Below are 27,837 nucleotides of genomic sequence, written 5' to 3' on the forward strand. Positions count from 1 at the left end.
TGACTTGAAAAATTTGCTTACTAGTTTATTAATATAGTTTTTGTGACCTGGATAAATTTAAGGCAAATGAAAATTCTAATAGAGTTAAATAATATTGGGGTTTTTAATATCAAAACAAATCTCTAGAAGCATACGTTTTGGTAGCCATAACACATTATGTAAATTAGGCTGGGATTAAAGGCATAGAGTGAGGACAGAAATGTTAAATTAAAATGGGAAGTCTGAGTAAACCATATTTGTCAAAGAATTAAGAAACTTCCCAAATTTTAGATCATTAATTTTATCTTAATAGTTTAGCAGAATCGTGTTATTGATCTTTTTTTCGAGGTCTGTGGGTGTGTGTTATTGGTGATCGTGCATAATATCCGTATCCCGCAAGATTCCTATACCCATAAAATGGTGGGAGGCGTTCTTGAGGGCAGGGACTATGTTTTTAATATGTCTAACACCTACCTCTTGGTTAGTCAGAAATCTTGGCTAAATGGCATTTTTCTTTGACTCCTTTTAGTGGAAGTGTGCGTAACTGTTGGCAAAATAGTCATGAGTTAAGACTAATGTTTGGTAGGAATTTAGCTTTTACAAAATGATTTTCTCATCACATACCTAAAATACTACACTGGATATGCACAGTGATGCTTTTTGTTATTTTAGGGATAGAAGAATCTAGGGTAGAAAGAAGTTGTTGTATAACATGCCTAAAGTTAGTTACTCTAGCTAGGAAATGACAGAGCCAGGCAGAGAACACAGATCTGCTAGCTCTAAATCTGGGCTTTCTACAAAATTCAACTATTAACGTATTGTGGGTTTTTTTTCCCCCCAGAGGAAAAGGTGTATGGTATACACAAGGGAAACCTTGATCTCAGTTCTCCTTAACTTAAATATTTCAAATTCTAGGAAGCTTGCTCTTCTCTGAATTTCTCTTAACTTCATTCAGCATCATTTTTTTATTATAGTAAGAGTTTTTCTTTTTTTGTGGAAAAACGGGAAGACCCAAATCAACACAAAGAAGAAAACAGCTTTTCATCCAAGCATCCAGCAGAAAGTGCTGGGCATAGAAGCCATTAATAAATATCTATTGATTGAATGCCAGGAATTAGCTCCCTGACCTCTGGGTAAATTGCTTAAGTTGTCATATTCCATCTGTAAAAAAGGGGTGGCTGGCAGGGTTCTTAGGCTACTTATTTCCTTATGTTATGGATTTATGTGACATCAGTGATCTTTCAGGGACTTGGTGAAAGGTGTTAAATAAATCATACCTTTATTATTATCTCCGAGGAAGAAATTATTTGAAATTTGCTGTCTTTAAGTATCTTACTTCTCTTTGTCATCAGAAGGAAAGAGAGGGATTTATTTGCAGTGTATGACACGTGTTTATTTGGAGGGGTGGGAGTATGCATGAGGGCAATTGCATTTATTTATAAATAAATCATTGTTATAAAATATTAAAACGTCTTCCTGTGATATCTCAAGTTCTGTTGTTTAGTGTCTACCCTTCCTGACCCCAAATTATGGTCAGACGGACTTAGAGTTTATCTCTCAGCATTTCTTCATGAAAATAGAACAACACGGAAAAGGAATTAATAGGGTAGAAAAAGCTTGATTTTTTGGTAGTCTTTCTGGTTGACTGCGTTTATTGTATGGGCATGATGTGGGCATATGTGTATTAATTCACATGATTTACTTAGTTCTTAGTTTAGGTGCTATCCGAATTAGGCATTATTGTTCAAAAAATTTGACCATTTGGAAGAGAAACCAAATTAGATAGTGGGGTTTCAACATCTGATATGACAGCACATGAGGAGAACGACTTTTATGAAACACAGATGTACCTGTTGTCCCATGATAAATTTAAATAAACCAGGCTTTTCTCCAGATGGGATCACAATGCTTCCAAAATATTTACAAGCATGATAAGCAACTTTTCTTTTTCCTATTGTTTTAGCACTATTTTACATTTCCCAAATCTTCTTATAGCTGAGTTAGTATTTCCATTCTGTAGGTGGTACATTTACATGGAGAAAAATACATTCATCCATTTAATTAAATCCCTGGTTGGAATGGGTTAGGACTGGTGGCTGGACATTCAAGCCAGTAAACAAAAAAGTACTCTGGAAAAATAAATTGCTGGTTTATTCTTTGTAAACTTCGTTCTTCTTTTTATATGAACGAATTAAGCTATAATAGAAGTCCACAAAAAAATTAATGGAAAATCTCTTAGCAAAATTCACATTTCTCTTAATATTTAATATTTAAGAAATGTAGGATTAATTTTAGAAGTGTGATATTAATGATTTTAATGTGTAATTTTCCATGCGAGCTTCATTAGTTTCATAATCGGAGTGGTTCCCTATGAAGGTTGTCTTGGGACTTAACTCACCTTCATTCAATTTTATAATTGATCTTTTGGAACTGACTTAGTGAAAGTTACTATGATCACACTATCAGAGGAGGGATTTTTCTTCTGATTTACACTGAACGAGTGAACATTAGCCAGCTCTTCAAGTTAGGGTCTTAATTATTCTCTTGTTTGACCTTTGCCTGTAACATTTGGTTTGAGTTGTGTTTTTCCCTTTGACTTTAAGATTCAACCACTGGCAGGAGCCTTATTTAATCTTTCTATCGAGCTGTTCCATCTCCTTGAACAGGGCATAAACCTATTCATCCATCTATCTTTCATATGGGCATGCTGTTCTGGAATACTATTAAGATTGAGTGCATTGTCGGGGCGCCTGGGTGGCTCAGTCGGTTGAGCGTCCGACTTCGGCTCAGGTCATGATCTCACGGTTTGTGAGTTTGAGCCCCGCGTCGGGCTCTGTGCTGACAGCTCGGAGCCTGGAGCCTGCTTCGGATTCTGTGTCTTGCTCTCTCTCTGCCCCTCCCCTGCTCACGCTCTATCTCTCTCTGTCTGGAAAAAAAAAAAAAAAAAAAAAAAAGATTGAGTGCATTGTGGCAGGGTGCATTCCATTTAAAAAGCAATGTAATAGGTTTTGCTGTGATTAAGAACAAGAGTGTTACAAGTGCAATATATAGCAAAATCATAACAAGGGCTTTTTACATAATGTGCTATTCCTAATGTGCAAACAGTTGATTTAATTTTTTACTGTAGCTTTTTTTTTTTTTTTTAATTTTTTTTTTTTCAACGTTTATTTATTTTTGGGACAGAGAGAGACAGAGCATGAACGGGGGAGGGGCAGAGAGAGAGGGAGACACAGAATCGGAAACAGGCTCCAGGCTCTGAGCCATCAGCCCAGAGCCTGACGCGGGGCTCGAACTCCCGGACCGAGAGATCGTGACCTGGCTGAAGTCGGACGCTTAACCGACTGCGCCACCCAGGCGCCCCTACTGTAGCTTTTTAAGAGCATGGTGTTTCTCATCGATGCTGCCAGTATGTCCTGATGTTTCATTCCTTAATACCTGAGTTGATATGCTATCGTAACTACATTATACCAAGTTCTTGAGGAATCACATTTCTGGTTTGATTTATACATGTAAAACAGGGTCTTACTCAGTGGGTTTAATCTAACTTCAAAATTGGAGTGGAAGCAAGAGGATGAAAATCTAATCTATAGGATTATTATTATTCTTTGGTATGAGGCAGCGTCTGTGAAAGAAATTAAATATTCACTTATTTATTGGTCTAATAAAAATAAAATTCTCCTTTAATTAAGAAAAAGTTTTTACCAAGAAACAATTTTTAAAAGTCTATGTGATTCCAGATCTTTTTTTATTGTTCTTTTGTCTTTTTTTTTTTATTAAAAAAAACCTTTTTTTAAACATTTATTTATTTTTGAGAGACAGAGAGAGGCAGAGTATGAGCAGGGGAGGGGCAGAGAGAGAGAGGGAGACACAGAATTCGAAGCAGGCTGCAGATTCCGAGCCCGACGCGGGGGCCCAAACTCACAAACCGTGAGATCATGACCTGAGCCGAAGTCAGACGCTCAACCGACTGAGCCACCCAGGCGCCCTGTTTGTTTTGTCTTAATTTCCCGGTTGTGTTATAGCAGATGAGGTGTTTAACCCATAGATGTTTTATGTTTAAACAATGATACTTAAAAGGAAAATGGATTTGCTTCAGGTTCAGATAGAAGTAGTACATATGATTTGTCATTGGAATAATAGAATATTAGATATAGAGGCCACCTCTGAAGTGTGATAGTTACTTACATGACCGAGGAGGTCTGGAGTGAGTGGTTAAAGGGATTCTCCAAAGGTCCTATGGTGAGTTTGTGGTAGAAATGGAGCCAGAATCATGTCTCCCGATTCCTTGCTGATTTTTCGTTTACTACAACCACAGGACTCAAATTCAGATTACATTTGTATTTTCTCCTTGTTTGTTTTATTGCAGTATTTCTGTGTTGCTGTTCTGTAATATGTAACCTTGGAAGCTTTACTTACTGCCTTTTCACAATCTGTGCTTAACTAGAGCTTTATGAGTTTGAAAGTGGGCGGACAGTGTGGACCGACTGCTAGTAGTTTTAGCGGTGGATTGAGTTGAAAGAATTCCAAAAGAATATTTTTTCATTTATCCCTGTCAGGAATCTGTAAGGCCAAAAATAAAACCAGATCTAAGAACGTTTAATTAAACTGATTGTAAATATGTATATTTAAATTATTTTGTGAGTGTGTGTGTGGGGGGGTGGATTTTTGCGAAAGTCCAAAATAAGTTCTGTAATTGCTTATAGTTTATATTTGATTGCTGCTAGATAACTGGATGATTTCTAGTTTCCAGAAAGCGTCTAAAGCTTTATAGGGATTATCTCATTTTTGCCTTTAGCATGGATGATCTCTTAAAGCTTAAGGGGCTGTATGATGTAGGTAATAGCATTAGCTCCATTTTTATAACTGAGAGAACAGAATGTATTGTGTGACTGTCCAAGGTGCAGTCCGAACCAAGGGGTTCTTAAAAGCTCTGCTCTTGACCAAGCTCTGCCTCCACATTACACGTAATTTCCTCTGCCACAAAATGCTGCCTCTTGGTAAAGTTTCCAAGAGGTCCTAGATTTAAATTAGTAAACACTTTTATGACTCATACAATAAGCTTCAGCCATATACTTGAGAAGTTTCATGCTTAACGTTTGGAGTCCGGTGGCAATTCTAACTTCACGCCTTCTTTTCCCTCCTCTTTCTTCGTACCTCGTCTCATTTTTCTGCACTTCCCATTCTCCTTGGTTTACTTGGAACAAGGGTCAGTGTGCCTTGTGCATTATTTGGATACCTTCATTTCTCTTCTCAAATGTAAGTGACTCTCTGTTATTCCCAAATGAGATTAAAACTGCTAGTCATTGACTCCCATGTTCTTTGCCAATATCCAATGTTTTTACTTTCCTCTTAGGAAATGTGTTTATTTGGTATCTCAAGATGGAAAGGAACTGGGAAGAAATACCTAATTCAGTTACCCATCTCGTGGAGTGTTTCTCATGCACTCCAGCTTAAACTGATGAAAATCTTCTCCCATAAGCTTTTTCTAGAGTCATTCCTACTCATTACAATTTTCTTTTCTTCCTCTTATGGGGCACTATCATACCTTCTTTCTTAAAACAGACCAAGATTGGGGCACCTGGGTAGCTCAGTCGGTTAAGTGTCTGACTCTTGATTTTAGCTCAGGTCATGGTCTCATAGTTCATGACTTTGAGCCCCATGTCAAGGGATTCTCTCTGCCCCACCCCAGCTTGTGGGTGCTCTCTCTCTCTTTCTCTCTCTGTCTCAAAACAAATAAATAAAATAAATAAACTTTAAAAATTTAAAAAAAATATTAAAAAAATAAGCCAAGATTAAACCAATGACTGACTGTCTCTGCTTCTCCCTGGTTTGTCTCCTAAGCTTTTCAGCTTGTGAGTCCTTATCTGTAATACTGGCCATGAACCGCTTTTGTGTTAGTTGTGATTTCTTTTTCATTTATATTTGTACTGTTTCCTCCTACTAAGTAATTCCTGGATTTCAGAGACCATGAGAGGTACCATGCAATTAGCATTGCATTTGTTAATCAGAAGGTATTTTGTAAAACTTGACCTGTAAGGACGAGTAGAAACCATTTTTCTCCTGTTACTGTTTCTTTCTATTTAGCCCAGAGACATGTTAGAGCTACAAATCAAGCTGAGAAATCAATGTAGCTCACTTATATAATCAGGGTGGACAGAAAATAGTAGGTCACTACTATGTTTAATAGGAGCAAGCAGAAAAAATCATACTCTGTAAAAGTAGATTTTTTTTAATCCCTGTAATTTCCTGAATGATAAGGCTGCTAGCAGCATCTTTTATTATAGTGTTGTTGTTGCTTTTAATGTTTATTTATTTTGGGGGGAGAGAGAGAGAGAGAGAGAGAGAGAGAGAGAGAGAGAGAGAGAGTGTGTGTGTGTGTGTGTGTGTGTGTGTGTGTGTGTGTGTGTACACGTACGAGCAGGGAGAAGCAGAGAGAGGGAGACAGACAATACCAAGCAGGCTCTGCGCTGTCAGCACAGAGCCCAATGCGAGGCTTGAAGTCACAAACTATGAGATCATGACCTGAGCCAAAGTCAAGAGTCGGACACTCAGCCGACTAAGCCACCCAGGCACCCCTCTGTAAATGCAGATCTACTTTAATGATACAGGTTAATTTTTATAATGTACTTTTGAACGGTAGTATTAGATTTTATTTTAGCAGTGAGTTAACTTTTTTTTTTTTTCTCACAGAATCTAAAGGGACCCTACTACTGTACCTAAAACTCAGTATCGATCCTTAGGCTACTTAAATTTTCATTGTTGGGGCAAACACCTCATTGCTTTGTAAAAGCAATATATACTACAGGGCTGTAGGGTTCCTGGAACCTACATTTGAAAACCCTTGCTTTAGAAGGGTAGCGATGCAAGATTTTCCCTGGTTTTTTTGAAAAGATTGGAAGATTGTCAGGCTAAACAGGAACCGCATTCCTGGATGCACAGTGTGCAAACAGTTGCCATCATATGAGCTTCACCCATGTTCTGTCTTCATTTGTAATATCTAATGGAGCTTAAATCAATCAAGATACTTAGGATAGGCTAGCTCTGTGCCGAATGCTTCACAGGAAAACAAAGTAGAATCCACAAGATGCTGAACAGAAATCTTGCCCTTAAGTCTTCTCTGAAGTTACGACAGTTTTGATTCCTTCCCTGGAAGCATTTGTTTTTACTACTGAAGGGGGAAAAAGCAAAAATTAACTAGCCAAGTATTGATTTAGCAAGTATTGAAGATGGAATTGTATGCTGTACAGGAAAAGATGGGGGCAACCCATTTAAAAGAGGCCCTTGTACACTGTGTACTTATTAAAAGAAAATTATGATTTCAGTTGAACAATATGCCTTCAAATATATGTGTCTGAGAAACTTGTCACGGATGCGTTACAATATTTTGAATCGTGTCACCCTTCTTTCTTCCCTTCTTTCCTGACTCATGTAATTTTTCCCCTTGTAGCGCTGTTTTCCTCTCCTTGAGTAGACAGCTTTTCATTTATGATCTTTTTTATCCCCCCCTCAAATTGCATTTACAGTCCACTACTTTTTATGGTTGGTGTTCCTTAGTCCAGACAGTTCCTTCTGTACTGTGTTTAAGAACTCTGAGGTTTCAAGGAACAGACTTAAGAAAATACGTAGATCATTTAAGATTAGGTTATACAAATCCCAAGAATGGGGAACCTTTGAAATGGGGAGCCTATGAAACCTTCATAATGAAGAATCACAATGGAGATTTTACAAGCAGACGTGTTGTTTTCTTGGGAGTTGGCAGCATTGGGAGAATTTTAAGATTTGAGAAATGAGGTTGTGAAATTGTAATAGCCAAACCTATGAGGGTGTTAAATGGTGAATTCAGGACAGAAGAGAAGTCCAAGTAGGAGTTCAGGAAGGAGGAAGTGTCTTCCCCTCAGAGAGAAAATCCAGGGAAGGGGCTGAGGAACCGTAGGGACTAATGTAAGGACAGGCTTTCCTTAAGCTGTGTTCACATCTTCCTCGGTAAGCAACATAAATAGCGGGTTTTTCCTGCCTATCCAACACATGCTCCTTTTCTTCTTTCAGGTCGCAACCTAAAGGTCACCTCGTCAGAGAGGGGATACTAATCTGAAATAAAGAGGAGCTTTCCTTCTCCCTCACATCAGCCTGCTTGATTTCCACCACAGTGCTTGTTACTCAGTACTTTCTCAGTATTTTCTTGCATGCGTGTTCTCTTTCCTCCTTGCCCAACAACCTGCCTCCTGTCAGTGGATATACGTTTTAATACGTGCAGAGGTCATGTCCATTGTGGTCATTACTCTGTCTTGTCTCCAGCACGGCATCTGTACTCCGAGGACGGTGTCTCTGGCTAGAGTGTCACCTGCCTGAGAGCAAGAATTCTACCATATCTGTGTAGTCCTATGATTGTATAGTGCCTGTTAGGTGGAATTACTTAGGCTAATATTACTGAGAAAAAATGAACTGTGAATGAGAAAATCAGATAATTTTACAAACAAAGACGTTGAGTTTCTTTTTTTTCCCTTTCAATAAAAAGCAGCACCAGGCTTAGTGAGAGCTGGGCCAAGTGTAAAACGTGGGGTAAAACTCGGTAAGACTTTGATGCCAGAGGCTGTCCCAGGGTTGTTTACTTCTGTTACATGCAGAAGTCACGAGGTGATTATTTTAGGAAATGGGATTCTCGAATAGCTCTTTATATATTTGGTTAAATAATAAAAGCCGTAAAGGGGAAACTGTGTCTCTGATGGCCAGCTTTTTGATGCAGTAATACATACTGAAATGAAGCTATTTTCTGCCAAATACTGAGAGGTTTCTTCGTTGCTTTTCTAGAGGATCCTTTTCCATGTAGCTCACGTCGCTTTTCTGGATGCATCTTCTGAAGTATGGTATTCCGAAAGATAGTGTGCCCAAGGTTTCACTGTAATATTTTGCCCAAGGTTTAACTTTCTCATCCTTGAGAAAGAAATCTGAAGCTCTTGCCATTTGAATAATTCTCAGTGAAGGAATTAAGTTTGTCCTCGGTTGAACTTTCTCTGAAGATCTACTTTTGCTATTTCCTATCACATTCGCCTGGAAATACATTTCCCCTCGGCCAGTTTTTGAAGCACTGTTGTATACTGAGTCATCGTGAGGCAACTTGAGGCAAGTTAGCAGAAGTGCCGTCGATTTTAGTGAAAGGTGAAGCTTGAATATTTGTATTTAGTATTTCCTAACAATTCATAATGTTGTCTAGTTTGGGGCCACGTTTGTATTTTGTTGGCTCATTTGTTATGACCTGCCTTGAAGAAATGATTATGAAGGCGGTCTTGTTTTAGCATCATGGTTTTGTTCTCCCAAGGTGAAATGGATTGACCTCACCTCCGCTAGATGGGATTCGCTAACAACTGTAATCTGTAACTGCTCTGAAAGCTAAAAATGTGCATATGTTAAAAAAAAATCCTCCCCCTTTTTACCCTCTGGAGAGAGAGGCTAGGAATATTCTCAGTCTGTAAGTAAAGATTCCAAGTTACTCACAAAGGAAGTCATGTTTATGTTTATCATTAAGGGTTTTTCAACATGGCCAATTTGGAATCTCGAACTCTTTTTCAAAATCTAGGACTTTCCTCTAACGTGTCAAAATTAATGATCCCTCTTTTATATGTGTAATCCATTTTTTGTCCCGCTGGGCTTTCTGAGTGTGTACAGTATGAGGTTCTCTATACAAGTATAAACTTTATCCATATTATCTGTTTTTTCTTCCTCATTTTCTGTGTTTCTGCTTATAGTGACTGCTCCATTTTGCTGTTTAACTTTCCTAATGCCCTCGCTCATACTTGGCTTGCCGTCCAGCCTTTCTTCTCAACTGCCAAGCTTGCTCCATCTATTCCTTTGAAGTTCATACTAAAGTTAATGTCCATTGACTCAACTCCATTTCAGAAATGATGAGCTGGGTTCAGAGATGAGAGGTGTCCGGAGACACAGCTGTAGCTTTGGGGAAGCATAGAATGAAATAGGGGTGAGAATAGAGCTTGATAGGAGTATATGTAAGTAGGGTTTCCTAATAGGATCAGTGAGAAGAGAGTTTGCAGCCAGAAGAGGGAAATGACCATTTGTGTTTTGGAGTATTGGCAGAAGGTTCTTCAGGGGAGATGGTGTCTGAGTTGGTCCTTGAGAGGTGAACCCTGAGGAAGTGGACAAGCGTTCCATGTCTGTCCGGTTAGCTAACGGTATCTAGCTTGTTTCATAAAACTTAGTGGAAGTTAATTGGACAGTTGTTCTCTTGCGTGGCCACGGTTCTTTATTGCATATAAAGCAATTAGGTTTTTAGAGTTGAATTTTTGAATTATAAACAACCACCACCACCACAAGGTAAAAACCTTAACAATGGAACTCAAAAGTTGCCTGATGTTACCTTTAATCCCTTTTCAGGGAAATGAGGAAATGACTCAAAAGGGGGCAATATTTTTTGTTGTTTAGAAATACCTGTTTTAAAATGGGCTGAATAGAAACAATGGCGGGATCTTTTTGTGTGTGTTCCCGTGTGTGTGTGTGTGTGTGTGTGTGTGTGTGTGTGTGTGTATGCTTATAGAAAGAAAAACAAGACTCAACACTTGATTTCAAAATGTCCTTTTCAAAATGTCACAAGTATAAAGTGTCAAGGCTTGGCCATGTTCAGTGGCGGTGAGGTGCTCAGACTGCTAGATGCTAGCCATGAACTTCTAAATTCTCGCACAGGACAGTTCAGGGCAGAGACACCTGCCAGGCAGCACCCTGGTTTACTGTTCTTGGAGGCTCTGAAATGGCAGAACTAGAGCAGGGAGGGAAGGAATCCAAAATGCTCAAACCAGAAGGGACATTTGGCACAAAGCATTGGTAATGACCAGTCTATATATAGAGTTTGGTGTGTTTCCTTCCTGAAGGGCTCAGCACAGTAAATAAAGTAAAACCAATAATTATCAATGGCCAACTGAGCCGTGTCCTTAACGAAAGTACTCACATGGGCATAAATCATAGGGTCTAAGCCAACAGACTGGAGAGGAATCTATCAGCTGTTTTCCTAAGGATTAGGGGAAAAAAACTGTTGCCTAGTGATAGTTTTTAAAGCTTTAATTGAGGATCTGATGGATTTGTAAGAGCATCTTCTTTTCTTTCTTTTTCAGTGCCAAAAAATGGGATCTTTTAAATAATTAATTAAACATATTTATTGAGTATGTATATGTATATGAACTTTGTAATGTAAGCACAAATCTATTCATGTAACAAACATTTATTTCCATGTACCAAGCACAGGTCTTTTGAAGCCCTTTTCCCCTAAATGAAGCATATTAAAAATCTTAGGTAGTGAGTAAGATTTTGACTTAATTCTAGGCTAACCAAAACCTTTTTTCCCCTTCATGTGTTTGTCTTCTTTGTGTAGATTTTTTGCTCAACTTAGTTGATGGTCAGTGTATAGAGTCAGTCGTACTACATATGTATATGGGTAGTGTGCCTATTTTTGAGGAGCTGTTTTAGGAAAAAAACCCAATTGCTCATTATTTACATGCATTTTGGGCTGTTCCTCTTCTGCATGAGTGTTGTATGTTGGTAGATGATGGTACATGTGATTACTTGGACAGAGAACATTTTCTTTGGTTCTTTTGTTTTTTAAATATTTTAAAATGTTTATTTAATTTTGAGAGAGAGCATGAGCAGGGGAGGGAGGGAGGGAGGGAGAGAGAGAGACACAGAGAGAGAGAGAGAGACACGGAGGGAGACAGAGAATCCCAAGCAGGCTCTGCTGTCACTGCAGAGCTTGACATGGGGCTTGAACTCACGAACCATGAGATCATGACTGAGCCAAAAGCAAGAGTCGACCACTTAACCAACTGAGCCACCCAGGCAACCCTGGACAGAGAACAGTTTGAAAATGTCTCCTAATTAGAGCCTTGGACTACATGAGCAGGGAAGTGTGGAAGGAGATCAGAGACATGCTATTTATGGCGATACAATGTTAGTTTCAAAATGACGATGAATATCTTCTGGCTCGATTTGTTAACTTAGTCTCTTGAAATTTGGTACTATCAGAATTAGAACCAGTTCCATGTTGAGCCCTCAGCTTTCAAGAGAAGACTCTTCTGTGGCAACACAGAACATTCAACAAACATTCGTTGAACACCCTTTACTTGGCTCACTGTTAGTGCCCAGAGTTACAGATACGAGTAATAGTGAGGTTGTTGACCTCAAGGGGCTCAGTCCAGTGGAGGAGTCTGAGAGGTGAGTGAATGTTATCTGCCAGTCTGATAAGTGCACCCACCTGATATGTGCAACAAGAGAGGCTTGGAAGCGGAACAAGGGAGGCATTCTGAAAGAGCTAACATCTGGGCTGGATTTTGACAGGAATAAGAGCTTCCAGTGATTTCTGCTGAGTTAATTTGCATGGTTTAAAGAATGGATGTTAATCCTCCCATTTTACCGTCACCTAAAAAAAATTGATGGCTTTCTGAAGCTGAATATCCCCTTTAATAACTTCTGAAACTTGATCTTTTATTACCTAGATCTTAAAATTATCTGATTCTCAAACAATGGAGATGAAGAATGAGTTTCAGGGTTTAGGACACTTAGATCTTATGAAGGTGACATCGTGGCCAGTGATTATGGGACAGGGATTCTTTTTTTTTTCCCCCAATGTTTGTTTTTGAGAGAGGGAGGGAGGGAGAGAGGGAGGGAGGGAGGGAGAGAGAGAGAGAGAGAGAGAGAGAGAGACACACACGGTGCAAGTGGGGGAGGGGCAGACACACACACACACACACACACACACACAATCCAAAGCAGGCAAGTGGGGGAGGGACGGACACACACACACACACACACACACACACACACACACACACACACACACAATCCAAAGCAGGCTCCAGGCTCCGAGCTGTCAGCACAGAGCCCAACATGGGGCTGGAACTCATGCTGAAGTTGGACGCTCAACCACTGAGCTACCTCGGCCCCCCAGAACAGGGATTCTTAATGAAGAAGTGTTGCTGAGTGAAACAAGGTCTCAAAGGTGGTCCTATTAATTTAACAATAATTGCTTTATGTCTAATGTACTACTATCCCTACTGGCTAAAAAGTTTCTTAGTTTTGCCTCCTGTTTCTTGTTAAGAAGTAGGTTAGAAACTGATGTTAATGCTTTAGGTTATAAGAGACTTGAATAAATAAATTAACGAACTACTTCCCCTAGTTTGACTTTCTTCTGATTAGAACACTAAGTGTGTATTTGTGTTGCTGCTGGTTTTCTCGCATGTTTAGCGTGTATAAAAAGTTTCTATTGTTTGCTTCTAATTAAGAACTCAGGGTGCTCTACACACGTTGTCCATTGTTCTTTATGAAAATATTGCATTTAAAAATAATTGAGGTATGCGTTGGTAAATAGTTTCTTATAAACCAGACTTTTACAGAATATTAATACATAACAGATCATTTCCTTTAGAGGGTGGGAAAAAATCTAAAACTTTCAACTGGAAGATGGGCTCACTAACAGCTGTTTCCTATAATAGAAGCAATTTGCATGCAGAATAGAGAAAATGAATTATACAAAAGGGTGTATAGAGGAGCAGCTATAACTTCTCTGACATGTGCGGCAGCCCACAGAATAAACTTCCTTCAAATGACATTGGCATGATTAATCCCAAGCAACCTGGACACTGAAAGTGCTGTTCTGAAAAGACTGCTTTGCCGTCTGGAAATGTCATGGGTGCAATACGAGTCTTTTCCTTGGCGTCGGGGGTGTGCTCAGTGATTTTGGTGGCATACCCTCTCCCGAGGGTTCAGGATATTTGAATATTCATGATAGGTTGGCAGGTGGTTAGTAGATGCAGGACTGAAGCTACTCTGAGTTGTTGTGCATTTGCATTTTTTTTTTTTTTTAAATCAGAGAAACTTGTAAGGTCAGGTGAGAGTCCTCACTCCTGATTTACTTCTGATGTCAGTTTGGGGAAATGTTCCTGAGGTGGGCTAAAGGAGACTTCCAAGTGTTCCAGTCCTATCTTCAGTGTACGTCTTCATAACCATATTTGTACTTGGGGGAGGGTCTAACCAACCTTTATGTACATTATCATCATCATCGCCTAGAAGAAAAACGCCTTACACGTACGTTCCTACCCATGCTTACGGATAGGTAGATGGTCTTCTCTCTTTTAAAGGGAAAGGAAATGGAAACTGTCTAGAGAATTCTTAGTCCAGGTGCCATGGAGTTGCGCCTTCTAATCTAAATCTAGGGGTCTCTCCTTGCTGCTTTCTTTCTGTTTTCATCTGAAAAGTTTCCATGCCAGTTGGCTATCTCATGGAGTAGATCACCTGCCTCACTTGAGTAACTTTTTGAGAACTTACACACGCCAGGATCTGTGCCGTGTCTTTTATGTACATCATCCTGTTTAATCCTCCCAGTGTTTGGAAGAAAACCCAAGGTTCAGAGAAGTGGAGTAACTTTCTAGAGGCAGCCTGGTCAGTCTGAGTTGGATCCCAGATTGGCACCCAGGTGTGCCCATGCCCTTGACACTTGGCATTCTATGTTCCTGGGGTAAATGTTTCTGTCTTTGAGGACTGGAAGGAAATTACACACGATGTTCCAGAATACACTGTAGTGCAACTCTGTGGGGTGTCCAACCTGTGATTCCAGCAATTAATGCTTTGGGAGGGTAAAAGGAGAAGGGAGGATAATACTTTGTGGTCTGGAAAGGTCACAGAATTTGTGATGACATTTGGATTTGAACTAAGAGAGGATCCTAATAGTGGTATCAAGGTGTGAGGGAAGGGATGAAAGGAGGACAGGGCACACTTGGGAAATGCTGGGCATATTTGCAGAGACTTGAAGGAAGCACAGGAGGATGGATGAGTGACAAAAGAGGAAGGCTGGAAAGGTAGGCTGGGGCCCTGCTGCGGGGGACTTGAGTTACCACACAGAGGACTGCGTCGCCTTGATATTCAGCATGTCTGTGATTACTTCTTTGTGACACGATCAAATACAGCCTCAACTAGAATACTTTCAGATGGCTCGTGACTGATTTTGATTTACTTAATTGACATTCTAGTGGTATGAATCCTAGTTACCTTCTTTAGGGTGTCTCTCATTTCCCAAGAGCTTGCCTAAAAATAGTCTTACCTGGGGCGCCTGGGTGGCGCAGTCGGTTAAGCGTCCGACTTCAGCCAGGTCACGATCTCGCGGTCCGGGAGTTCGAGCCCCGCGTCAGGCTCTGGGCTGATGGCTCAGAGCCTGGAGCCTGTTTCCGATTCTGTGTCTCCCTCTCTCTCTGCCCCTCCCCCGTTCATGCTCTGTCTCTCTCTGTCCCAAAAATAAATAAACGTTGAAAAAAAAAAATAGTCTTGCCTAATTCATTTTTGGGGGAAATCGAAGAGGGTGACATGATGGACACGAATAACATTGGGAGATTCTGGACTTGGAATTTTCTGAGGAGGGAGGGTATCCTGCCACTTGTTGGCATAGAAATCGGGATGTCTCCAAGAAGTGAGGGGTTTGAGGGTGGAGTGATTTACAGAAGAGATCTGACACAGACAGTACATTTGTCAGGGGACTTTCAAGCTTTAGATCGTAGGAGCTCTCCCCAATCTCCCTAAAGCTTCAGGGCAGGGTGAGAACACCTGAAATCAAGTCATTAATGATCACGGTTGACTGTGGTAAAATGTCCCCCATCAAGATTTGAACAAATAGCTTACCATATTTGCTTTACCTAGGAAAATTCTTATAGATTCTGAAAAAGAAATAGAGATCAGAAAGGCAGATGGGGACTTGGGAAAGGGCTGTGAAAATTGGGCATGATCTAGACAGGAGAATGGGGTTTTCTTTCTTTCTTTTTCTTTCTTTTAGTTTTGTTTTTTCAGAAGAAAGAAGAATGTCTTTTTGCCTTTTATTCTCCTCTCACCTATTTTTTCTTTTTAATGTTGCAGTGTGCAAAGATCCACCTTACAAAGTAGAAGAATCTGGGTATGCTGGTTTCATTTTGCCAATTGAGGTTTATTTTAAAAACAAGGTATGTAATCTTTACCCATTAATCTTTCAGTAGAAGATCCGCCATTAGCCAAACAATGTTTAAAATAATTTTGATTCATAAATACGCCTATCACTAGATGATTTTAAAATAAAAGTTAAATTTGTCTTCTAGGAATTTTGGCTATTGTTAACCCTTAATTATAGAGGAAGTGGCTAAAAAAGATAATTTCAGTTCTCTGAAGCCAGATTATATGAAATTCATTAAACTTTCTTTTTAAGAGAAGAATGATTACCATTTGAAAAAAGATTAATGTATGTTTGTAAAGCAGAAAAGACATTATGTTTTTTCAGTGAAATGCTCTTTTTCTCATTTGCGTATTTCTAGAATTTTAGACACTTGCAAACAAAAATCTCTCATGTATCCTTAGCTGACACGCACACATGACATACGTATACAACTATATCAACTTGATGTGTTATGGATTCTACTGGATTTAAAAGTATATATGTAGCACAATGCAGACTATATAAAATTGGGTAAGTTGCTCAACCTCTGTAGGCTTCATTTTCCTTAATTATAAAAGGGATAGGATAAGAGTATCTATCTCATAAGGATTAGATACAATATGTGTGCACAGAACATTTAGAATAATGCTTCAGTATATACGTAAGCACCTAGTAAATGCTAATGAGTACCTTTCTCAGTAACCCCACTGAAATATTCACGTTTTTTTTTTTTTTATCAAAATCAGAATTTGTTGAGATGCATTTATGTCCACTTATGTGATATGGCTTTACATTGATGTATTGATTGTTTTTTCCCCTCATTTCGAGTTGGATTTCCTTTAAAAAGCTTTTAGCTTTCTTTTGTTTTATTAAAAAAATTGAGATATAATTTATATACCATAAAATTAATTTTTAAAAAGTATACACTCGTTGGTTTTAGTGGGTTGTACAGTCATCACCACTATCAAATTCTATGACTTTCTTAGTATTTTCATCACCCCCTAAAGAAATTCTGTACTCACTGGAACTCACTCCTCATCCCCCTCACCCCCATCCCCTGGCCGTGATTAATCGACTTCCTTTTTCTATACAATTTCCTATTCTGGCAGCTTATATAAATGGAATAGTACAATATATGACCTTTTGTGCCTGGCTTCTTTCACTTAGTATATCTTCAGGGTTTATCCAAGCTATAGGATGTATCAATAATTATTATTTTTTTAATAACTGAATAATATCCCATTGTATAAATATACCACATTTTGTTTATTAATTTGTAATTTGATGGACGTTTGACTTACTTCCACCTTCGGCTACTGTGAATAATGCTGCTGTGAATGTTCATATACAGATTTTTGTGCGGACATGTGTTTTCAAATCTCCTGGTATATATCTAGATGGAGTGGGTAGGTCATATGGTAACTCTTGGTTTAACTTTTTGAAGAACTTCCAACTGTTTTCCAAAATGACCATACTATTCTACATTCCCACCAGCAATGGTGGGAAGGTTCGTTTCTCCGCATCCTGGAAAACACTTGTCATTTTCCATTTTAATTTTTTAAACGTTTATTTATTATCGAGAGACAGAGAGACACAGAGAGTGATCAGGGGAGGGCCAGAGAGAGGGCGAGACACAGAATCCGAAGCAGGCTCCAGTCTCTGAGCTGTCAGCACAGAGCACGACACAAGGCTTGAACCCACAAACCACAAGATCATGACCTGAGCCGAAGTCGGAGGCTTAACTGAGCCACCCAGGTGCCCCTATCATTTTCCATTTTAAAAATTATAGTTATTATGGTGCATGTGAAGCAGTTTTGATGTGCACTTGCCTGATGAGTTACAATTTTTGAGCATCTTTTCATATGCTTATTGTCCATTTGTCTATTTTCTTTGGAGAAATGACCATTTAAATCTTTTGCTCATTTTAAATTTTTAAATTTTAAAAATTTATTAATTTTTTAGAGAGAGAAAGTATGACTGAGCGTTGAGAAGGGGCAGGGGGACAGAGGGAGAGGGATAGGGAGAGGGAGTGAGGGGAGAGAGAGAGAGAGAGAGAGAGAGAGAGAGAGAGAGAGAGAGAGAGAGAGAGAGAGAAAGAGAGAGAGAGAAAGAGAGAAAATGAAAATCTTAAGCAGGCTCCATGCCCAGCGTGGAGATCAATGCAGGGCTTGATGTCACGACTGTGAGATCATGTCCTGAGCCAAAATCAAGAGTCTGATGCTTAACCTACTGAGATACCCAGGTGTCCCCCATTTTTAAATGTATTCATTTTCCATTTAAGTGGTTGTGGGTTTTTTTTCCTTTTTTTTTTTTGAGTTTATTTATTTTGAGGGACAGCACGTGTGGCAGAGGGGCAGAGAGAGAGAGAGAGAGAGAGAGAGAGAGAGAGAGAGAGAGGGAGAGGAGGAGAGGGAGAGGGAGAGAGGGAGAGAGGGAGAATCCCAATCAGGCTCCACACTGTCAGTGTAGAGCCCAATGCGGGGCTTGAACTCACAAACCATGAGATCACCACCTGAGCTGAAATTAAAAGTTGGCTGTTAACTAACTGAGCCACCCAGGTGCCCCTAAGGTGGTTGTGTTTATGGGAAGGAATCCAGAGGCTGTCTCTTCACCCATCCCCATTTTTAATACTCTAGAAATTTAATGAATAAAGATCATGCACACTGCTTTTCTTCCCTCTTGTCACACTGTTCACATCCAGTGTTTTATTTCATCTAGGCATTGGGCTGTCCACAGGAAGAGTCTAGGCTTTTAAGCCAGAAAAGACATTGTTCCAAAGAAGCTAGGGGATAGGCTCTTATCGTCTCTTGGGAGGATCATACTGGGTATAGCATTCTATTCTCATCACCTTAAGTCAATTTAACATTGCACTGACTTCAGTTTGGAAACAGTGCTGCAGTGAAGTATCTTCATCTTCTCTCTCTCTTTTTTTTTTTTTAGCCTTTTCTGGTCATTTTTACAGGCTGTCAGTTCAACAAAAAATATATTTTCTGAATTGTCCAATTTCTTTATTTGCAGAAAGAACTGGAATCTCCCTACACACCAGATTTTAAGAGGGCAAAAGAAAGATGAAGAGGCAGCATGTATTGTATGTGTGTGAGCACACATCACATATATGTGTGTACACACACACACACACACACACAAGTTCAGTCTTCTTGGCACTTGGGGTAGTCGTTCTTATTATGGTGGAAAGACCTCTTGTTTACTTGTTTTGTGAAGAATTTTAGTTGATTAAAAAGTGACGGAAGAAAGAGGCACATGGAGATGGAAAGCAGTAATTCCTGTGGAGCCATTAAGAAATAGACACTTGGGCTGAACACTACTGAAGTAGATTTTTTGTTTAGCATCCACGTTAGCTGATTTCTATTTTCTAGTTTGAGATTTTCGTTAAGATTTTGTATTTAATAATGATTGCTATTTTCATAGGTGCACAATGAGACATGTAGATTTCAGTGTTTGTAATATGAAAAAGTGGGATACACCTAATTGGTCCTATGTAGAGATGTAGATCAATAAATGGTGGATTAATAATACATGAACTCCTAGGGGCACCTGAGTGGCTCAGGCGGTTTAAGCATCTGACTTCGGCTCAGGTCATGATCTTGCAGTTCGTGAGTTTGAGCCCCGCACTGGGCTCTATGCTGACAGCTCAGAGACCGTTTCAGATCCTCTGTCTCCCTCTCTCTCTCTGCCCCTCCCCAACTCCTTCTCTCTCTGTCTGTCAAAAATAAATAAACATTAAAAAAAATACATGGAATGCTATATAGCAGTTGATTTGGCAACATGGATAAGCAAAAACAAAAATGATGACAACTTAAAAGTCACAGAATTCTATGTATGTGGTTATGATATCATTCATGTATATTTTTATAAGCCACTGAAGCTGAGAATAAATGATGTTCTAGAAATACACATAGATAGTATAAGAGTGTGAATTGAAATGATACCACAGGAACTAAATAGCATTGGTTATTGGGGAAGAGGGATAGAGCAGCTTATATTTATAAAATTTTATTTCTTTGAAGAAAAAGGTAGACAGAGTAAAAGTGTTAACATCTGTTTAATCTCAGCGGAAGGTTCCTGGGTGTAGTATTTAATGTTCTTTTCTGTATGCTATTAAGTTTTTAATTAAAAAAAGAAATTATTGCTTTGTCCTCTCTTTTCATTGATCTTGCAGTTTTTTACAAACCAAAGGTTTGCTGTATTCTCCGAGCTGGATATATTTCTCGTTCCTCTTCCCTCTGAAATGATCTGTGGGTAAAAATGTAGTAAGTCCAGGCTCTTGCCCCAGAATAGACATTCTATGTCTTCTGAGTTTTTATCATTTTATTCAGCCCTGGAGTTTATTCGACTTTGTCTTAAGAATGAATACTCATTACAATAATGGTTTATGAAAAGTATTGTTCAGCTTTCAGAGGAGGTGAGAGCAAGCTCCAAGTGATCTTGGGAGAGTCCTACTGCTGCAGATTGAGGATGAGATCGTCCTGTCCTCCATTCTGTCTTCATCGTTTGCTTTCCCTGCTTCCAATAAGCCTCTTTTCATTTCTGCTCTACATTTAGTTGCGAAGTCAGAGTCATTACCCCAAAAGGGGGTGGGGGTGAAGTGTCTGTCACTACTTCTTTTGGGTTCATGTATGTGTATTCTGTCTTAGTTTGTATTTGTGTTCAACAAAATAAGCTTATCTGTGAGAATTACGAGTGTTGCAGAAACTTGAAACCAAGAGGCACACTGATAAAACATAATTGACTCTAGCATTTTAGGATGAAAGGACTCCCTGCTTCTCTCTTTCATTCCGTCCTCAGAGAAGGTACCTGAGGAAATGTCAAGGACCGAGGCAGAACAAGAGGGACAGTCTGATCTTGCCAAAACCAGATTTCCACCTCTTAGAGGAAGTGTAGTAGCTTTATGTGTAGAATAAATGCATGCTTTCTTGTTTGAAATGTGAGAAGACTCTTTCCTGAGGAGCATAGATGGACGTAATAATGAAGTCTGCCCTCTAAGAAAGAGACCCGTTGGCTAGAGCACAAGTTTGTGAGTACTTTTTCCTTCCTCAAGAGAAAAAAGAAAAATCTTTAAAAGAAAATTGCACTCAGGATTCATAGAAAGGTAGTCACTTTCTGTGGTCATTACCCTTAGTTTTATTGAAAAGTGATTTTTCTTTCTTTCTTTCTTTTTTTTTTTTTGGTATAAAAGTGTTGTGGACTATGAAGTGATACTGAAAAGTATGTAGAAGCATACTCTTTGAGTCCTTTTAATCATTGTTAACTATTTGGTGTTGTCTTTCCTGATCCCCCCCCCCCCCCCCGCCCCCATAAAGATGCACAGATAAAAATCTATGTCAAGTAGAGATAGGCAGGGGCATAATATATCATACTTTAATATTTTCTGTGACTTACCTTTAATCTACTTGGCACTATGCCTTTCTTAATCTGTATTAAAAAATGTTTTTTCCGACTTCAGCCAGGTCACGATCTCGCCGTCCGGGAGTTCGAGCCCCGCGTCAGGCTCTGGGCTGATGGCTCAGAGCCTGGAGCCTGTTTCCGATTCTGTGTCTCCCTCTCTCTCTGCCCCTCCCCCGTTCATGCTGTGTCTCTCTCTGTCCCAAAAAGAAATAAACGTTGAAAAAAAAATGTTTTTTAAATATTCATTTATTTTTGAAGAAGAGAGACAGAGCATGAGTGGGGGAGGGGCAGAGAGACAGAGGGAGACACAGAATCTGAAGCAGGCTCCAGGCTCCGAGCTGTCAGCACAGAGTCCCACGTGGGGTTTGAACCCACGAGCCGTGAGACCATGATTTGAGCCGAAGTCGGACGCCTAACCGACTGAGCCACCCAGGTGCGCCTAAATCTGTATTTTTAAACATCTGAATGGTATTCAATGATATGATATACTCACTCAAAGATTATTTCAATTTTTTTTTTGCCATTACAAACAGTGCTACTATGAACATTTTATAATATATGTATCTTTGTGCACATATTTGGATATTTCTGTGGGAAGAGATTCTTAGAAGTAGAATTACTGGGTTAGCATGTTGATAGCTGTTGCCAAATTGTCTTCCCAGAAGGCTTTACAAATTTACAGTCCCAATTATAAGGCAGAAAACAGCCCTTCTTATGTTTTTAATTAAATTCTAAGGTTGTGTTGACTGTTTTACAATGGAGAGGAAAGGCAGGTACGTAGAAAAATGGCCATAATTCAATGTGATAATTACATTAATAAAGGAATGCTATAAGAGGGATATCTAATACAGATTGGATTGGAAGTATTAGGAAGGCTTTCCAGTGGATTTCATGCTTTATCTGGGTTTTGAATAATGAGCGCATTAATAAGCAAGCAAGGGAAGGGAGAGGTGCTGGGAGAGAAAACTGTATAAGCGTGGGGAGCACTAGATGTGAAAGGCAAAACGAATGAGGTAATGTAGAGTACTGGGACCCACAAGTGCTCCGAAATTATGGAAACACAGGGTGTCATAAGAGAACAAAGGAAATGCAGGAAAGGTGTTAGAGGACTGAGATGGTTGTTCCAAGGAAGAGGGATTTTATCCTGTGGGAGATGATGAGTCATTAAAGGCATTTATACCAATGAAAAGATGTAATCTAATTTTTGTATTGGGAAGATCACCGTCCTGCCACTGTAGGAGGTAAATTGGGGTGAGTTGAAAAACAAGGAGGTGACCCGGTGAGGAATGATGAAGGTCTAACTAAGGCGAGGGTATGGGAACTGGACAAAAGGGTTGGATTTGAGAGTTCCTAAGGGAGAATATGGAGTAGAACTTGGGGACTATTTGAGTGTGCTGAGCAAGGGAGAAGGAAGAGCTGGGGACGGTTTTTCTGTATTTTAACTTTGGCAAGAGATGAGGATTTCTGTTTGCCAAAATATAGAGTATGGGAGAGAGGACAGATGAATAGAACTCCAGTTTAAGACAAACCGTGACTTTGAAGTTGCTGTGGGTCAACTTGGTGGAGATGTGGGCAGATGTGGTGTGGAGCCCCTGTAAATGGCAGTCAAGTGGGAGCTGGGCTGGAGGTACAGATAGGGGAGTCATTGTCATAGAGGTAGAAGTGACACCCTGTGAATGGGCGTCGGCTCCTTGGGGACTTTGCCCAAAGTTAAAGGATGTTTAAGGGTCAGTGAAGAAAGCAGGGAGGCCGGTGAAGAAGACTGAGAAGGAATGCCAGTAAGTGTGAAGAAAACCAGGAGGGAGGGGTATTCTGATGAAAGAGGAAAGGAGCAGGTTTCATGCCGCTTGGAGGTAGAAGAGAAGAGGCAGGGGCGCCTGGGTGGCTCAGTCAGTTAAGCATCTGACTCTTGATTTCAGCTCAGGTCACGATCTCACAGTTGGGAGATCGAGCCCCGCGTCAGGCTTCATGCTGAGTGTGGATCCTATTTGGGATTCTCTCTCCCTCTCTCTGCCCTTCCTCTGTCTCTCTGTCTGTCTGTCTCAACTAAGTCAATAAACATTAAAACAAAAGAAGTGTAGAGATAGTGAATGAGTGGAGACTGATTTGGAGAACTTTGGATGAGGAGGTAGAAACCATAAATTTGTAGCAGGTAATGCCTACATTTTGACAGTTTCAGGAACTAAGACTTTCGAGGTAAAAGAACCAGTTTCACATCACTTTGTTTCATCACATTACATATATAAAAAGTTCTTTCTTTTTAAATTGTTTAACACTTGCTTATTTTTGAGAGAGACCGAGGATAAGTGGGGGAAGGGCAGAGAGCGAGGGAGACACAGAATCCAAAGCAGGCTCCAGGCTGAGCTGTCAGCACAGAGTTCAACATGGGGCTTGAACTCACAAACTGCGAGATCATGATCTGAGCTGATTTAGAGGCTTAACCCACTGAGCCACCCAGAAGTTTGTTTTTTTTTTAAATTTTTTTTTTTAACGCTTATTTATTTTTGAGACAGAGAGAGACAGAGCATGAACGGGGGAGGGTCAGAGAGAGAGGGAGCCACAGAATCTGAAACAGGCTCCAGACTCTGAGCCATCAGCACAGAGCCTGACGCGGGGCTTGAACTCATGAACCGCGAAATCACGACCTGAGCCGAAGTCAGATGCTGAACCGACTGAGCCACCCAGGCGCCCCAGAAGTTTTTTTTTTTTAAAAGAAAAACATTGCTTTATTTGACTATGTAAAATTTTAATATGTCACATACTAAAAAATCTAAATATATATATAAAGCAAGGCAGTTTGTAAAAGTGTTAAAATGGAGGTACCGTATGACCCAGAAATTCTCCCCATAGGTGTATATTCAAGAGAAATGAAAACACATGTCTAGATAAAAACTTGTACACAAATGTTAATACCAGCATTGTTTATGGTAGCTAAAAAATATAAAAAATACACATATCAATCCACCAATGAGTGGATGAAAGAAACTGGTATACCCATTCACTGGAATATTATTCAGCCATAAAGAGGAACTAAATAACTGACTCATTACACCATGTATGAACCCTAAAAACATCATGTCACATTAAAGAAGACTGTCATAAAAGATGACATGCTGTGTGTGTATTTTTTGTGTCTGTATGAAATGCCAGCTCCACAGAATAGGCAATTCTAGAGAAACAGAAATAGATTATTAGTGGTATAAGGGAATGCAGGATCGGGGGGAATTGGAAATGACTACTAATGTGTTTGAGTTTTCTTTCTGGAATGATGAAAATGTTCTGAAATTAGACGATGGTGATGGTTTCATCATTCTGTGAATACACTAAACACCACTAAGTTGTATACTTTCAAAAAGGGTGGGTTTTATGGTTTGCGAAATACTTCTCACAGCCATTAAAAATAAAATGGCAAGGCTAATGACTAATGAAAACAATTACAACATGTCACAAAGATGGTTAGTATTTGTGACACAAAAGGAGTTTTTATGTAAAGTAATACAACAAGTTCTAAGTGCCTTAATTTCCTCATTTGCAAAGCAGGACTCAGAACTGACCTTGAGGAGAGCTATAAGAATTGAATGAGATAACTGTTATTGTTGATGTTAGTTATTGTTAACTATCCTCAGTCTTCATTTCACTTGGGATGTTTGAGAATCGGTGTGGAGAGAGGTTTAAACGTTTAGCTAACTAAAGTAATGCCTTGAGAGCAGAACTCGGGTATCGTGAAATTCTAATGATTCTGTTCTCTTGGAGATGATGCTTATTTTGTGTTCCTCGTTCATTTCAGGGCTGTTTATGGCATTTCTGCTATGCACAGGTGCTAAATGAGTTGTCGGGGGGTGTGCAGTGACGATTCAACTATTGTTCTCCCTTTCAAGAACCTTATGATTTCACAGGAAAAAGGGAGATAATAGGATGATCAACCTAAGATGTGCAAGGGTGAGACAGAGATACAGAACAGAGGAGAGGCAGTGGGAAGTTGGGAGTGGCGTTTCTAGGAAGGTTGCCCCAAAGTGATACCTGAAAGGAGAAGGACGAGAAGTTACTTAGGTGACACGAGGGTGGAGGAGTGGAGGAGGGCAATGAAGGTAGTCATGTAAAGCAAGGCTGAAACCCAGGATTAGCCTAGAGCGTAGTAAATACTGGAACAACCATTAGCCATGTGTTCCTTGACAGTGGTGGGATAAGGAGCCAAGAACCAGGTTCTGAAAGCCCCCGTGAGGCCTTCAAGTGAGCTTTTGATTTTTATCCTTATGGCGACTGGAAGGAAGCTTTTGAAATTTTCATCAAGCTGTAAACATCGCTAGGTTTTTGGCTCCTAAGGGTAATTTTGAGGCCTCAATGAAGGAGGAATTGAAGAGGAATCCATCCGGAAGGAGGAAGACCTACAAGAGAAAGGAGCAAATTGTAGCTTGGGCAATGAGGAAGAGTATGGGTTAGAGGGCTTGTTCACGAAATATTTAGGAGAGAAAATGGCAGTTCAGTTGTTGGTGATGGTGGAGGTGGGTAGAGTGGGAAGGGGAAGAAGTGGCTTCAGGGTTATCTTAGGTTTCTAGGTGGGTGGCTGTGTTGGTGGTGTTATACCACTTGAGATATTGCAAGAAAAGTGGTGAGTTTATTCTCTTAGAAAGCAAGAAAGTGATTCATCAGGTATTTCCATTTTGCTCTGTAGATAATTCCTTGATAATTTTCTTTCGCCAGCACTTTGACACTATAGCTGTTGGGTATCTGTGAAGAATAAAACTTTACTTTTAAAATCTGTAGATATGGGACGCCTGAGTGGCTCAGTCGGTTAAGCATCAGACTCTTGATTTCTGCTCAGGTCATGATCTCATGGGTCATGAGTTCAGGCCCCGCGATGGGTTCTGCTCTGATAACACGGAACCTGCTTAAGATTCTCTCTCTCTCTCTCTCTCTCTCTCTCTCTCTCTCTCCCCCCTCTCCCTCTCTCTCCCTCCCTCTCTCCCTCTCTCTCTCCCTCTCTCCCTCCTCTCTCCCTCTGTCCCTCTCTCCCTCCCTCTGTCCCTCTCTCCCTCACTCTCTCCCTCTCTCCCTCCCTCCCTCCTTCCCCCTCTCCCTCTCTCTCTCTCCCTCTCCCTCTCTCCCTCTCCCTCTCTCCCTCCCTCCCTCCTTCCCCCTCTTCCTCTCTCTCTCTCCCTCTCCCCCTCCCTCCCTCCCCCTCTTCCTCTCTCTCCCTCCCTCCCCCTCTTCCTCTCTCTCCTTCTCCCTCCCTCCCTCCCCCTCTTCCTCTTTTTCTCTCCCTCTCCCTCCCTCCCTCCTTTTGTCTCTTGCTGTCTCCGTCTTTGTCTTTCAGAAATAAATAAATTAAAAAAAATTTGTATATGAACAACTCTTAATTTTTTTTTAATCTCTAGGAAGAACCTAAGAAAGTCCGCTTTGATTATGACTTATTCCTGCATCTTGAAGGCCATCCACCAGTGAATCACCTCCGCTGTGAAAAGCTAACTTTCAACAACCCCACAGAGGAGTTTAGAAGAAAGTTGCTGAAGGCAGGCGGGGTAAGTGGCACTGTCTTGTGAAAAACCTTTGCATCAAAAAATAGATGCTAGTGTGTTAAGTGTAATAATGTGAGAGTGGTAAAAGAAATGAAGTGCCTTAATGACCTAGCTATGGACTCATGGTTTGGGATAAAGAGGTACGCAAACAATAATCTTTTAACTAGGTATGAATCTGAAATTGCACTGTTGGTTAGAATAGCTTTATAGTCCACACAGTTGAAATCTATTTTAACAAAAAGCCCAAAACAATAAACCCTGCTCAATTAAAAGCACAATGTGTGAACTTTGTTATATCAGTTTATAGAAGCTTTTAGGTAAAGTTGGAAGTCATGTTTAAAATTAAATAGGTTAGCGGGGCGCCTGGGTGGCTTGGTCGGTTAAGCGTCCGACTTTGCCTCAGGTCATGATCTCACAGTCCGTGGGTTCGAGCCCCACGTCGGGCTCTGTGCTGACAGCTTAGAGCCTGGAGCCTGTTTCAGATTCTGTGTCTCCCTCTCTCTCTGCCCCTCCCCTGTTCATGCTCTGTCTCTCTCTGTCTCAAAAATAAATAAACGTTAAAAAAAAAATTAAAAAAAATTAAAAAAAATTAAATAGGTTATTATCCAGATTTTCTTGATAAAAATTAATAGAAAAGGTATACTCATTCACATTACATGTTTACGTCGTTTAAATACACCTTTTACTTTGTTTGCATTATATGGAGGTAAAAGGTGGATTTCTTTTTTTTTTTTTTTAAGATAATGATAGCCAAAGTGTGATAAATATTTTGTCAGTGTGATTTGGTTAGGATGGGGAAAGATTTTTTTTTTATTAAAAAAAATTTTTTTTAATGTTTTTATTTTTGAGAGAGAGACAGACAGCCAGCAGGGGAAGGGCAGAGAGAGAGGGAGACACAGAATCTGAAGCAGCCTCCAGGCTCTGAGCTGTCAGCACAGAGCCCAACACAGGCTTGAACTCACGAACCATGAGATCATGACCTGAGCCAAAGTC

At 40.0% G+C, this 27,837-nt stretch overlaps 1 protein-coding gene across 2 annotated transcripts in view; it reads left to right on the forward strand.

The window, feature by feature from the left end:
- MLLT3 (MLLT3 super elongation complex subunit) overlaps window positions 1-27,837 on the forward strand; it is a 290,119-nt gene that overhangs the window by 143,012 nt on the left and 119,270 nt on the right. For both annotated transcript variants that reach the window (XM_047830557.1, XM_047830558.1), the window contains exons 3-4: window positions 15,874-15,956; window positions 26,704-26,847. In XM_047830557.1, coding sequence (XP_047686513.1) covers window positions 15,874-15,956; window positions 26,704-26,847 — 227 coding nt within the window. The remainder of the gene's footprint in view (window positions 1-15,873; window positions 15,957-26,703; window positions 26,848-27,837) is intronic.

This window comes from Prionailurus viverrinus, chromosome D4 (assembly GCF_022837055.1).
Source record: "Prionailurus viverrinus isolate Anna chromosome D4, UM_Priviv_1.0, whole genome shotgun sequence".
In the NCBI taxonomy this organism is placed as follows: Eukaryota; Metazoa; Chordata; class Mammalia; order Carnivora; family Felidae; genus Prionailurus; species Prionailurus viverrinus.